This window comes from Anolis sagrei, chromosome 1 (genome assembly GCF_037176765.1).
Source record: "Anolis sagrei isolate rAnoSag1 chromosome 1, rAnoSag1.mat, whole genome shotgun sequence".
Taxonomy (NCBI): Eukaryota; Metazoa; Chordata; class Lepidosauria; order Squamata; family Dactyloidae; genus Anolis; species Anolis sagrei.
The window spans coordinates 120,451,237-120,465,431 of NC_090021.1; the positions used below are offsets into that span (position 1 = coordinate 120,451,237).

Genomic DNA, 14,195 nt, shown 5'->3' on the forward strand with positions numbered 1-14,195 from the left:
TTCCCAGAATGTCGTTTAGAAGATAGAAGAACTCTTCAAAACAACATGGAAGACAAATTGGAAAACACATGTGGTGAAGGGGAAATTCCTCTCCCTTTCATATGCAGAGGAATATGTTTAATCAGGAAAAGCACATGCACGCACGCACACACACACGGCATGGCACAAGAAGATTCAGCATTTTTATTTAATATTTTTCATACATTTTTCACAATACTTGATCTTGTTGCTGTGTGTTATCTTCCTTTCAAAATGTCAGTTAGGAAAGTCAACTTGTTATTACACACATATTCTATAATGTATTGTATATATTATAAAACATACCTGAAATGTTTAACAATGATTTTACCAGTTTCTGTAATTATAAATTTTATGGTAGCTTTAAATATGATGTGACACTAAAGTATGAATTATTCAAGACTTTGTGTCTTGTCCGTTGTTGTCAGTTGCTGTCAAGTCAGCTTTGACGTATGGTAACCCAATGAATGAGATACCTCCCAAGACACCTTGTTATTAACAGCCCCATAAGATTGTGAATGGTTTACACATTTCTCTACAGTAGATACATGTGATCTTTAAATTTTTGAAATCATTTTGCATTGTGGTGAAGTGAAGCATGCTTGACTCATTCTGGCACAAAATCTATGTCTTGGAACAAAAACCCCTTAATAACCAATTGAGTTCTAAAAGGAAAACTGAAGTTTTCCATGACATTTCTCCCTTACCAAACTGGATAAAGAGTAAGCCTTACAAATATGGTTTCAATGAGAGCTACCAAATTATAATACCTGATTATTCAACCATGTCCAAAAAAAAAAGAAAAGAAAAAAGGATCCACTCAGTAGGGCTTGCTAATAGTTGCCTACTGCTGATGGACTCAGAGGTACGGCCATTTTGATATACGTGTCACACACATTTACTCTTTAAGCCTTTCTGTGTTTCAGAAGACTGGTTTGGGATTAGCCAAGGCAAAAAATGTGTCACTTATGCTTACAAAGGGGTCTTGTTCTTGTATCACCTTAGAGACTAACAGAGAGAATGAAGTCAATAGCATAAGCTTCTGTAAACTAAATCTACTTCCTCAAATGCATCTGAATTAGTCAATTCAGAGCCCTGGTTGAAAATAAAAACTCTATTTATGATGCCCATCTCTACCATAGAACATATTATGAATTGTTTATAGCTATTGTGACTAGGAACCTACACCCAGTATCTGTAAATGAAATCATTAATGAAGGATAGGAGCAACAAAAAACATATTTTCTCTGTGGTATAGAAAAAAAACCCTTCCACAATATTCTGAAGGCTTATACAAGTTGTCCAATAGGTGGTAACGAATGTTTAGCCCTTCTTGATGAACTCCCAGATTATGAATGTTCCTTTCACCTGTTTTCTGATTGTGCTTTTTAAACCTCCTGTTCACCCTACATACAGCCTACCCAGTGTTGTGTATAGTCTGAATTTGACTATTTGTATGTACACTTTTGACACTGCTTACTAAATTCCCACTGCCTTATGGGAGAGTAATTCCTCACAACTCCACCCTTCTTATATTCTTTTATATTTCTTGGTTTTATATCTACTGCAATTGCTGCCACATATGCCACATGCAATTACTGGAACTTATCACATACACCTCAGAAAATGATTTTTAAAACAGGAAAGCAATTATTGAAGAATGCTAGATGAGGACTGGATACCTACTTACCCATCTTATAAGCTTGTGAGTTTTAAAGGCTATTTTAAGTGTATTTATTATATTTTAATGATTTTACCACATTTAATTATTTTTTAACTTTTGTATTGCGCTTTTTAAACTTTGACTAAAGTGTGAGAAAAGTGGGTATAAATAATAACAATAACAATAACAATAACAATAACAATAACAATAACAATAACAACAAGAGTTTCCTTTCATTTCTAATTCAAAATGCACATCTTTTATTTGTTTATTTATTTATTTATTTACAGAATTTATATACCGCTTTTCTCACCCCTAGCGGAACTCAAATCATCCTTTTACACAGCAGATGGATGACTCCTCCCAATGTCTTGTTCCTTTATATCACTGTCTTCCTTTTGTTTGTTTTTGTGTGCTCTATGTTCCAACAGAAAAATGAAAAAAAAACATATTTTTGTTTCTACAGAGCTGTACAGTTCTGATTTATTTATTTTTTTTAAAAAAAGAAACAATAATGGGAAAGCAGAAAACATTTATGGCTTTACTCATGGTTTTTCCAAGCCACTAGAAGTGTACTGTTGGTCATTTCGACAAAGGAGAACCAAGGGGGTTAAAAAACCAGCCACAAAACACGTCACTGGCAGACAAGTCTACCTATCAGCCATAAAAAAAAAACAAAACCTGTGCTTCTAATTCATGTGGTGAAATTGCAAACAATTGGAGTACACTGTTTCCTATTTTTCCAAAAGTACTCATGGCAGATTCTTTGCCCACAAGTGCCTATGAATGTCTGATGAAATAGACTTTGCGTCATGTGATAAAACCCGTAGGCAAAGAGCATCAAATACACTATTTGTATGTGATAAGGTCCTCATATTCTCCATGTGAAGCATCCACTATTCAGGCCCAGCAAATCGAACATTTTTCTTCTTGGCTTCTAGATATTTTGTGGCAGTCTTAAGAATGCTTCCACATTTGGGAGAATAGTTTTTGCACAAGTTGGGCACATTGTGAAAGCTGCATAGTTTAGCTACGATAGTGATTGTCTTGAAGCACTGGATGGGTTGTCTACAACTTTATGGTATATCAACCTGTTGATCTTCACTTCCTGTGCAATCATTGCTTCATGAAAGGAAAAAGATGTTTGTTTCATGCAGAGACTTTAACTAAATTCCAGAATAAAGAAGGGGAGCCAGGAGGACGTTGCCATCTTGTCCCCTGTGACATCAGCGCCCCTCCCCCAGCACCAACGGCCACTCTGGGGCCAGAATTGTTTTTATACTCTGTTTTGAATTTTGTTGTTCCTATGTTGTACACCGCTGTGAGTCGCCCCTGGGCTGAGAACAGCGGTATATAAGCAAAGTAAATAAATAAATAAATAAATAAATAAATTCCAAGAATGTATCCCCACCCACAAAGCACTTAGCTTGTTCACAGGCTGGAGGTGATATATCTTGTGGACATTTACACACTCTTGACAGCCTGCCTCAATCTGTTGAGATAATTGGCTTTGTCAAAAATGAGCAATTTAGAAAGATTTCCTCACATCTGTGCCATCTCTCCTTCACATTTCCCTATCCAAATGATGTACTCTATATAGGTATTTTTCATCTCTTTGGGAAAATATATAAGACTTTTCCAAACAGGGCAAATGACAATTCAGAAATGTTATTTAAATCAAGAAAGAGGAAAGGTATCTCACTAGATACTTGAAAAGACCTAATTTACTAACAATAACCTCATTACCCCACTTTCTTTATCCTTCTTTCTTCCCCTGATTTTCCCATCCCCCCTTTTTGTGGGGAAAAATGGGAAATGTTCAATAAAAACATTTGAAAAGAGGAAAGGTAGATAGGAAACCACCACTCATATGACATTAATCAACTGAAATTGGTGATCTTGTATTTCCATTTTTTAAAAATATAAGTGGCAGAAGACTCAAATCTTTTGGACTCTCTTTAGTACCCCCAATGCAGCAATAAAGATCCCCGAGAGTATCAAATAACTTAGTTTAATCAATACTGGGGCACTGTCTCAAAATGAATATATGAATCAATATTTACAACATCTAGCCTCCAATTTGCATTGGACATACGTTTTATTTGAGCCAAACAAAATTAATGGTGAAATAGTGAAACAAGAAGTATGTCAGACAATTAAATCAACTCAAAGAATTCAGAATGTTATATTCCCAATAAGAAGTAAGGAGTTGATATGTCTTTGCTAGAAGAATTTAAATGATTAGCAACTCAGGACTCATGGAAATGCTCACTTGTCATACTTAGAAACAAAAGTATTCTGTCAAAAGAAAATCTACTGTGGACTATAGCTGAACCAAATATTTTAGTATAAGATAATATGGTCCCAAATAGTGAGGCCAGAATCCTGCTGGTGTTTTTTGTATATTTAAGATCTGCACAGAAATGTTTGACCATTTGTGCCCAAGGCAGAATGTTGAAAGTTGTTAGAGATGGATGTGCAATTGTGCATATATGATATTGTTGAACATTGGATTGTGCATTGGGCTGAATTTTGGAGTGTGCATTCTATTGTGTAATATTGTCATGTAATGTATTTGTTGCTTAATACAATGAATGTGTAATTTCAAATGCAGAAATTTCTCCTACACAATCCAGATGTAGGATCTCTGCCTAGAAATTTACTACTGTATCCATACATTGAGATACAATTGATCATCTGACCTGAATATCTAACTAGAAAGCTGGGGTGTTTCACTTCACAAAGGAATAATAACAAAACGACTGAGATCTGGATATGTTTCTTTAAGAAACATATCCAGATCTTCCCCATACGCATGGGTTGGATACTTTCTAATAAGTTATGTTCAGGTAGAGAACTATGTGAAGAGAGGGGAACCTTGCAAAAAACAAAAAGTCAGTATATGTGTAACATTTGGCTTGGCTATACATTCTGCTCCACAGAGATTTGGAATATTTGGAAACAGAGGATTGATACTGCTGTGCCTGGAGCTATCTATAATACTAAAGAGAAAAATGCCTGTTGGTTAGCACAATGAGTTTCTGCACATTATGTTAAAATAAAGATCGTTTCCATACTCAATGCCTCCAGAACATAATGCAGCATATCACAACATTGTGGGGAACTAAGGAGTAAAAACTGAGACCATTGTTATACCCTTGAATGTCCCTAGAATGTTTCTACGTCCGTATATAGCATGATTCCGATGCCATTCTTGGGAGGGATGTTCCTCCAACAGCATTTGAACTGAAATCTGCCTCTCTCTCAGAAAAAAAGTGAAGTCATAACTCTTGGCTTCATTCGGTACCTGGAAATGAACTGAGAGATTTAGAGGGAGAATCTCTGCCAGCCTCATGCTGTTGTATAAGTGGAAAGGCTGAATTTAGTGGGTTTATTTTTATGAAATCACTGCAACTTAGCTTATTCAGTGAAAGGTTCTTTAAGAACTCTGTATTTGAACAGGATATGCTTCTGGCTGGACTCCAGTGATGTGAAACCATGGAAATGACTATACACAATTGAATTACCTCTGTTTCAGTCCTAGTATACCATAGAGCTGAACTGGAGGATCAAGGAATTCTTAGAGAGGTTCTCTAGAAATTTACTATGTCCTCCAACACAGCAATAGGTTAAGTTCCAGGTGAAGTATACCATAGAAGTATACCTGGCAAATTTGCCCTCGTGTGGGTAAGTGAAACCATCGATTTCCACAGTTACATGAATCTTTATATAGCCTGTATTTTTAATGTGCCGTGTATTAGAGCTTTCTCTCAGGCAATAGCAGCTGCCAAGAATCAAGAAATAAGTGCAATACTATTCAGTTGCTCAAAGTGGGGTCAAGCAACCAGTTCTCATGTAAGTGGCAAAACTAATCAGCCAGCCTTTCTGCTGTATACATGAGGAGCATAAAGTGGAATCACAGTTGGTTAGAGTGGTCAGGTTTTCAAATTCCTTGTGCTTGGGCAAGTTTCGATTTTAGTTCTGTCAATGATTGTGCAACAAGAAAAAGAAACAAATTCATCAGGTATTTTGCAGTTATTTAATTTGAGTTTCAATTAAAGTTATCTCTGGAAGAATAAACACACAGTCACACAGTCACACATCAGATGTTCAGATTTCTAAAATGTTTGTTGTAACCAATGGACAATGAATGAAAATGTTTTTGGTCTTTCATCAAGGAGAACAGAATGCTTTTGGAAAATTAAACATAGGAAATAGTCCAACCCTAATTCCTCTGATTCTCTCTGCTCTTATAGATACACAATGCTGTATCAGTTGAGTGGTGAATCAATTTCAGATTTCAAATTGAAGTTCAAAGGAACTATCCAATGTATTGAACCTTAGGCCCCAAACAGAGCCCAGATTCCTCATATAAAGTTCAGAAGAAAACCTGGAGTGTATTTTCCATCCCACTGACTTGGAAGCCTTCAGCCATCACTGCAGATAAATATTGTAACAACTTTGCTATTGTATCAACAGTCATATTCAAAGCTCTGACCTTTTCACTATGTATGACATATGATAGTAGGCTTTTCTTTTCTTTGCTCTCTATTCAGACATTCTATGCTTGCTTTAGGCGGTGGATTCCTTGGATGTATAATTGTCACTAGTTCATTTTTTTAAAAAAAAACATTTTCCAGTTATTGTGACAACAGATGGCCATAGAATAGGTGCAGAAGCAAAACAGCAGGACAGAAAGTCTGAGATATTAGTCTGGAATAAGAGCTGTACATCAAAATGAGGCAAGGCTATTAATAGGCTTACAACTGTTTGAAAGAAGACAGTAGAGGCACTCAAAACCTTGACATATGCTATAATTAGTGAATAAACCCAGATGTGGAGTGGTTTAAAAAAGAAGTGAGATCAAGGTGTGATAAAGTAACAGAGAGCATGACAAAGTGTGGTACTCTAAGTAAGACAGGAAAAGAAGCAAACAGGTAATTCTGAAGTGAAAGGAAGAAGGAAGAGCGAATCAATGTAGATCAGGCAAGGATGTTTTAAGGACAGGGAAGCACCTGTGAGCAGAATATTCAATGAAATTGCAAAGTGAGATGTTTATGCACAGGAAATGGCCAGAAATTCTTTTTAGAAGTCTGGGGAGGGGAGGAATTACCGTTCAGGCACTGAGAGACAATTATTGTGCGTATAGGAGAAATGCTGTGATTGACTACTATTTAAAGTTATTATCAAGAACAGGCACTGGCATTAAGTATAGTTTATGCCTGGTGCAGATGTTTTGTGCTCGATAGAAATACTGATTTATGGAAATGGCACAATTATATGAACACTGCACTTCGGCACGCATTTCATTTTTCAAGCAAGAGAAATTGGGGGAAAATGGCTCAACTGGATGCAAAGACCAGAGATGAAACAAAGGAAAATATGAATAACAAAGAAAAGGACTATATACCGCAATCCAAGCGTTACACATAACCCTTTCCTTTAAAACCAGACTTTTCTGTTGGATTTTAATATAGTCTTTTCTTATTATCTTCCACAATGCAGTGCAGGTGGTGCGTAATATTTTGATGGCATGCTGTAGGATAGTTAGTAGTTTTTAAATACATATTATTTTTATTATTCTTTTTTACTTTCAAATTATAACACAGAACAATGACCATGTGTTCTAAATGAAATGTTGTAAAATGAGGGTCTTTCTCCATTCTTCTGGGGTAATACAGGCAGACATAGCTCCATGAAAAGTCCTCCATCCATCCTAACTGCCACTACTGTGGCTTCTGAAGAAGAGGAGAGTAGTCAGAATCTGATGGACATATTATCTTCCTGTATTGTCATTTTTTCTTTATGTGTCATGTCTTTTTAGACTGTAATCTTGAGGTTAGGGAACTGTTAAGTAAACAACTGTAAACTGCTCATTTAAAGTGCTGTGAACACTGGCTGTACTGTATGAATGAATGAATGAATGAATGAATGAATGAATGAATATCAGGGGAATCTTGTAAAGCGTCTCTCCTCCCTGAAGCTTTATCTCCAGATGCTGGCAGGAAAAATGGTTATTGACATTTATCTCTGATCAGAGATTGGAGATAAGAGCCAGATTTCTCTGTAGCATTATTTCTATCTCAGTTACCTCACAGAGGGATTCCCTTTGTATGCGGCTTTCATAGTGGCAGAGACAGGAAGTAGAATGGATCAGTCAGTATTTACAGAAACCTTATTTTCAGATGTTATTCAGTACACCAGATTTGTTTGAGGGATCATTCCATGCCCCGGGACCACAATATTTTCCTGCCTTTATACAAAATATGTTCAATCATTTCCCTCTGAAACATACATTATTGCACTATAGTTTTCGATAAACAGTCTGGTGTTCAATAGATCCAACATCCTCTACTCTAGGAGGACCAAATCTTATGCCTGAAATATCCATCACCCTTTTGGGTTTAAAATACGTGAAGGACCAGACTTTATTTTTAGAATAAATGAGCACAACACAGAGCAGGTGATGAAAAGGTTGCAACCAGGTGGAAATTTTTATTTTTTGTACTTAAAAAAATGAAATTTGAATAAAACAAGTCATTTACTTGTGGCACAAAATAGATTATTCTCCTGGCCACCAAGTCATTAAATCAATTCATTCAATGCAGTAGGAGACAGCACTTGCACTACAATACTCTCCTCCTATCATTTGGACAAGCTCCATTTCTATAAATGTAAGAAATCAATTTTTTCCTTTGCCATCTTGAGAAATGTGCTTCCTAATGGTCTCAGAGCATGGTATGTAAGTGGGGTTGGGTTTTTTTCTTTTTGTGTGTGTGCATGCGCTATTGATGGAAAGAATATTCAGAAATATATACAAAATGGTTGAACAATGTGCTTTCCAGGTATTGGAGAAAAATGACTGCATCACTTTACACTGGTTATCAGAACTTGACCAGTGATCTGTTGGGTTTAATATCAGAAAAACCATCTGCCCCCCACAGTATTAAACTTAAAAGTCCAGCTGAAGTCCCCTTGAAGACAAAATAACACCAGGGTCACAGTAGACTTCTGCAAAAGAAAATACTTTACTCTTTCCAGCAGAGTTCCAGCAGATAAAATAAAACAGTCTTCTTCAAACGTAGCAGAAAATACAATCCTTCAGTACGCAAAATAAAGTACAGCTTAATTCAGCTTTGTGAACTTATATGCAAAACAAATGGTCCTTCCCAGAATGCATAGTACCTACAATCTGCAGAAAACACAGAGAGCTCATCACCCACAGTAAGAGTTTGTAAAGAGCTCCAACTGGTATACTGTAACCTCTGTTGTTATACTCTACTGATTGTAGTAAGAGAAATTACTTGCCTTTATTGTCACATGCAATGAATCTGCATGTGGATTTTTTCTTTCTTTACACACAGACATCTGTGATAATCTTAGTGCTGATCCTCACAAAAAACTTACCCAGTTTTCTATATACCTTAACATGATCATTCAGTGATCATTCTTGGGGAAGATCCCACCTCAACCATAACAAAAGTTCATAGTGATTGGGGGGAGAGCAGGGCACAGACAAGGGTAATCACCAGCTCTATTCTGACAGTTGATTCTGATAGCTGGGAGATTTCCAGAGATCTTAGAAGATGATATCATCATTATGCACTAGCTGTTAAGACATTAACCAGCAGTGATCCCAGCTGCTCTGATGTGTCCTGGGCCTTGCTTGTGCATTTCAGAGTGGGGAGAAAAAGGGTGAACCTGGGTGGACCATGGGAGCAAGAATAGTATTTTCTTGAAAGAATTAGAAAGAGGGGCTTCAAGAGCATTCTTCTCACTGACCTTCATTGACAGTGAGAAGCCCTTTTTGATCTCTCTTGTTAGAAGTTTGAGAAAAGCTGAGGGAGTTTGAGCTGCCCAAGTCACTCAATGGGTTTCCATGGCAGAGGGGAATTTGAACCCTGATTCCTAGTCCAACATCTAACTATACCACTCTGAACTACAATTATCTTAGACTAAGTTAAAAGAATAACATATTTAAACTTTTTTATTAGGAAAAGGAGACAATTGGAAGTTACTAGCTATTGGTAATTAGTTACATCCCTGCTATGTCAACATCAACTTTCATACTGTAAGTTACTGATCATTATAATGTCTTTGACAATTTCCTCATTTGATCAAAAGGCTGTCAAGTATTACAGATAAAATATTGCTGTTAGAGATTTTCATAGACTACTAAAGTAATGACTGACACAATACAGCTCCAATTTCTAAAGTGATTTTAATAAATTTAAATTCTGTGTCTTCAAGTGAAGAATTTTCCATATGGCTCATGATACAAAATAGCAGAGCAGATGGATGCAATCACCTTTTCTGTACGGTGATCACAATTAATATGGGATAGGCAGGTTAAATGGATATTTACCACATGCTAGCTTTATCCTTGATAATCCTTTCTTCATGCACAGCCTGTGATGACTTTCTTCTTATACAATATTTCTTCAGATTGATATATGGGCCCACTAATAATACATAAGATGTGTGAATAGGAATGGATTCTCACCAGCAGTATCTTTTATATTTAGGTAATACCTTTAATGTTCAATAATGGAATTATTTGCTTGAGAATGTGATAGACTGTCTTTTTCAGGAATATTTTGAACAGAGGCTGAATGGCCATCTGTAAGAGTTGCTTTACCTATGGATTGCTCTAGTTGGAAGTCTTCCAATTCAACATCTCTATTCTTTTTTATGAAGTTATTTACAAACACACTTTAAAAATGGTTTTGACGAAAATGTATATAACAGTTCTGGTTTTCTGAAAATCCAGTGGAGAAATAATTGAAGGGGTCCCAAATCACAGACCCATATGGTCATGTAAACTCTTTAGGCACCTGAAAAGTCTTCTATATTATAACTGTCTATATATTTAAGAGCAGTTTGTTTCCTAACACAAATCATTCAGCATGGATCTTTACTGTGTATCATGGTTAGAGCAATAGCAAACAATATCAACAGAAACTGAGAGGTGCTATAACTTCTTCAAGGACAAGAAGTGGCAATAAGAAGCACACTGAGTGCTTCATCAAAGATATGGGGGATGCATGGAAAATAAATGACTGTTGTATATTTAGAATTTTTTTCTTTTTCTCCCTTGCTTTTTGATTCTGAAAATATTTTTACCTATTTTCCCCCCTGGAATGTATTTATTTTATTTATTTACTTTGTTTTATTTCCCACCCTCTCTTCCTCACAGAAGGACTCAGAGTGGCAACCAAAAGAATTTTCTTAAAATAGTAATCCAAAATAGTATTGACACAGAAATATTATTGAATAGTAGTTAGAAATAATGAACTAGTAATCAAATGGAGGGACCATGCTCATCACCCCAAATCCATGCCATCTTCCATTGCACCAAGTTCCATGTAGGACTGGTGCAATAATCTTTGAAAATGTTGTGAGATGTTGCTTTAAAATCAGATCCATTTTTGGAGAAAATGAATGCAAAAGAAAGGACAGACACTATATCATTTTGACGAACAAATGACATTTCTTAGGGGAAAAATCATTCTCCCCTGACATTTTTAACCTCCTCATATGCCCATTTTGATCACAGTTCAATCTGATAAATGCTACCTCATGCTTATGCTTTCAACAAGCCACCTTAGAAGCTGAGGCACTTTCTTTTTCCATGCATTTGAAATCTTGTCTTTTGATCTCTGAGATATACACATCTTCCACTTGTTCAAATCCTTTTGTTTCTGATGAAAATGGGTTATGACTTTTCTACAAGACTAGATAAAATATGGACTATTTTTGATCCCATTCTGCTTTCTTTTCTTCTTCTTCTTTTACTATCCTTAAGTGCACACACACTTGGCCTCTCATATAAAATTGTGTCATACATCAAAAGAATTAACTTCAGTACTATTTGAAAGGCATTGTCTCTTTCCAGACATTCAGCATACTTTTTCTTCTTTCCTATGCTCCAAATCATCAGCATTCTGAAATACTGGTTAGCTGTCCCTTTCTGTAGCAGATCAATAACATTTAGCCATAATGCATAGCTATTAAAAACAGAGGAGTGAGTTATTATAAAATAGTAATACATTACTGTAATTGCATTATTATGCACTTAATATCTGACAAGGTGAAGACAATATATATCCTGAAGTAAAACAACTAATGTTTATAATAAACTTGTTCTTATGAGTTACCGTGCTTAATCCACAAGATGGACATTTCTGATGCAAAGAACCAAGCTATTCTAGTTCAAGAAGAATAAGGTTTTTATTTTTAAAAGAATGAAACTCAGTTGGATTATCAACCCAACTTTGAAAAACGAACAACAATAAGGGACCAGACAAAAGTGTTTCTCTTTCTTTTTCAGTGAGGAAGAAAAATCCAAACTCATGGATAGCTTATCCTGGTGATTGTTTTGGTTCAAAGAAAGCACAGCTCAAGGAATTGCTCTTCTATCAAGGAGTCTGCAATCCGCTATGCTTAGTTGCTCAAGTACAGATCCTTTTTGTCTTCCAGGTCCATATTCTTTCTTACAGACCACCCTTTGAGGAGATCCTATCTCTGCCCCAGCACCTTCACAAATATGCTTAGTAGGGAAGACAATACATGGCCTTTCCAGTTGTATACATATGTATGAATTAGTTTTAAAAGGGGATTTTCTGTTTCCCTTTTATCAGTTCCTCTATAGTTTAACATTTTTTACTTCCACTTTATGCTCAGCAAGTTATTTACCTCCACTTGTTTATACATTGACAAATATAGAATATACGGCCTCGGGCCATGGCGGAGTCTCCCCCTATGGAGGTAATTAATTAGAGTCTGCATGGCCATCTGTCAGGGGTACTTTGATTATGTGATTATGCATGGCAGCTGGTTGAACTGGTTGACCCTTTTGGTCTCTTCCAGCTCTATGATTATCTGACTATTTCAACATGTTATCATCTGAACCCCCATCATCTGCATTGCTGTCTGGTGGCAAAGACCCAAATTTTATTATCTGATTGTCCCCTGGGAGGTATTAGTGGAATTATCCTGGATATTTGTAGGATAGCAATGAAGACACTTGTTCTCTTTTTATTACCCCTACATATAAGCCACTTTTAGAACTAAGATGAGTTAATATCAACTCACTTACTGTATTTGTTGAATTTCCATTTAAATGCAAACCACTGTCAAAGAGAGGGGAGGAAGCACCACTGCTGTGATCACTTGATGGACCAGGGGAACCTGAAAAAGGCAATGTAAAATGTATCTGATAAATAATTTGTATTTGGAAGAGAATGATTAGAACGACAATATTTAAGAAGACTTGCATGGTATGTGTACAAAATTGTTTGCATGTCTGAATAAAAAAGGTAATATGCCAATCAAATAGCTTTCTTTTAATTTCTGCCTTGAGGTCCCCTAAGGCCTAGAGCTGGTGACTGTGACAAATACAATAAATGCAAATTACACTGTTTAATATCTCCTTTGCTGCTAAAAGTTAACCTAAACAGAAAACATCTCCAGAAGGCATCAGGCTGCTGCTGTAAATGCTCTTCCGTCAGGGATCAGCCTCACACTACGGGATTGATTTCCTAGTAAATAATATGTGTAGCATTGTGCTAACAAACCTCTACTTTAGTAGACCTCTGAGGATGCTTTAACAATTCAGAGCATGGAAACAATGCATTCATTACACATAATAATGTCACTTGTAATCTGTTACTTTGGGAAGACTAATAAAGTCAAAACAACATTCTTCTTCCAAATAGTAGAACCACTAGTAATGCCATCTGTGTGTGTGTGTGGGGGGGGGGGGGGGGGAAGTCCTGTTTATTTGAAACACTTTCTCATTAACTTAGGTAGGGTAGAAATCCTTTCTTTGGGCATTTTGCTTTCTTTTAAGTATACTCTTCCAAAAAAACTAAAAAAGCACAAGCAGTGTTAACAACCAATGAAACAAGATATTGATTCCCACTTGGACCATTAATGGTAAAACATTCCTTTGGGTGTGTGTGTGAGAGCTCTTTCAATAAGCAACAAAACTATAAATTCATTAAAGATATAGCTCAAGACCTATATCTTGAATAGGAACTCATGAGGAACTAGAACAAATGCACTTCACTATTGGAATCAGAGCATATAGGAAGTAATCTAAGCAATCAATATCATCATGGCAAACTATGCAAGAGCAGTATAAAATGAACAAACTTATCAGATTACAAAGCTATGGTGTTCTTCAGATTCTGCTTCAAGTTTCACAAATCAACAAAGATCATCAGATGCATTATTCATGGAAGAACTGCCCAAGGAGTTTTGGAAATCATTCCATTTCTTAGAACACAGCAATTTAACTTGCCCTTCATCCCATATGGATTGATAGTTAGGAGACCAGGGATAGATGCTCCCAGAAGGCAAACCTGATGTTTACAGCAGGTTAATGTTAGATGCAATTTGGACTGAATGCCATGTGCATATTGCCATACTGGTGAGGCTCATTAGCCTTTAGGAGTTGCCTATAATGAGCATGGAGATCTAATGGTCTTTAGCATATCCTGAAAGATAAGTA

The 14,195-nt window shown here is 36.2% G+C and overlaps 1 protein-coding gene across 3 annotated transcripts in view; it reads right to left on the reverse strand.

Moving 5' to 3' along the window:
• Window positions 1-14,195, reverse strand: part of SNTG2 (syntrophin gamma 2) — a 263,517-nt gene that overhangs the window by 84,464 nt on the left and 164,858 nt on the right. For all 3 annotated transcript variants that reach the window (XM_060752734.2, XM_060752731.2, XM_060752732.2), the window contains one exon: window positions 12,780-12,871. In XM_060752734.2, coding sequence (XP_060608717.1) covers window positions 12,780-12,871 — 92 coding nt within the window. The remainder of the gene's footprint in view (window positions 1-12,779; window positions 12,872-14,195) is intronic.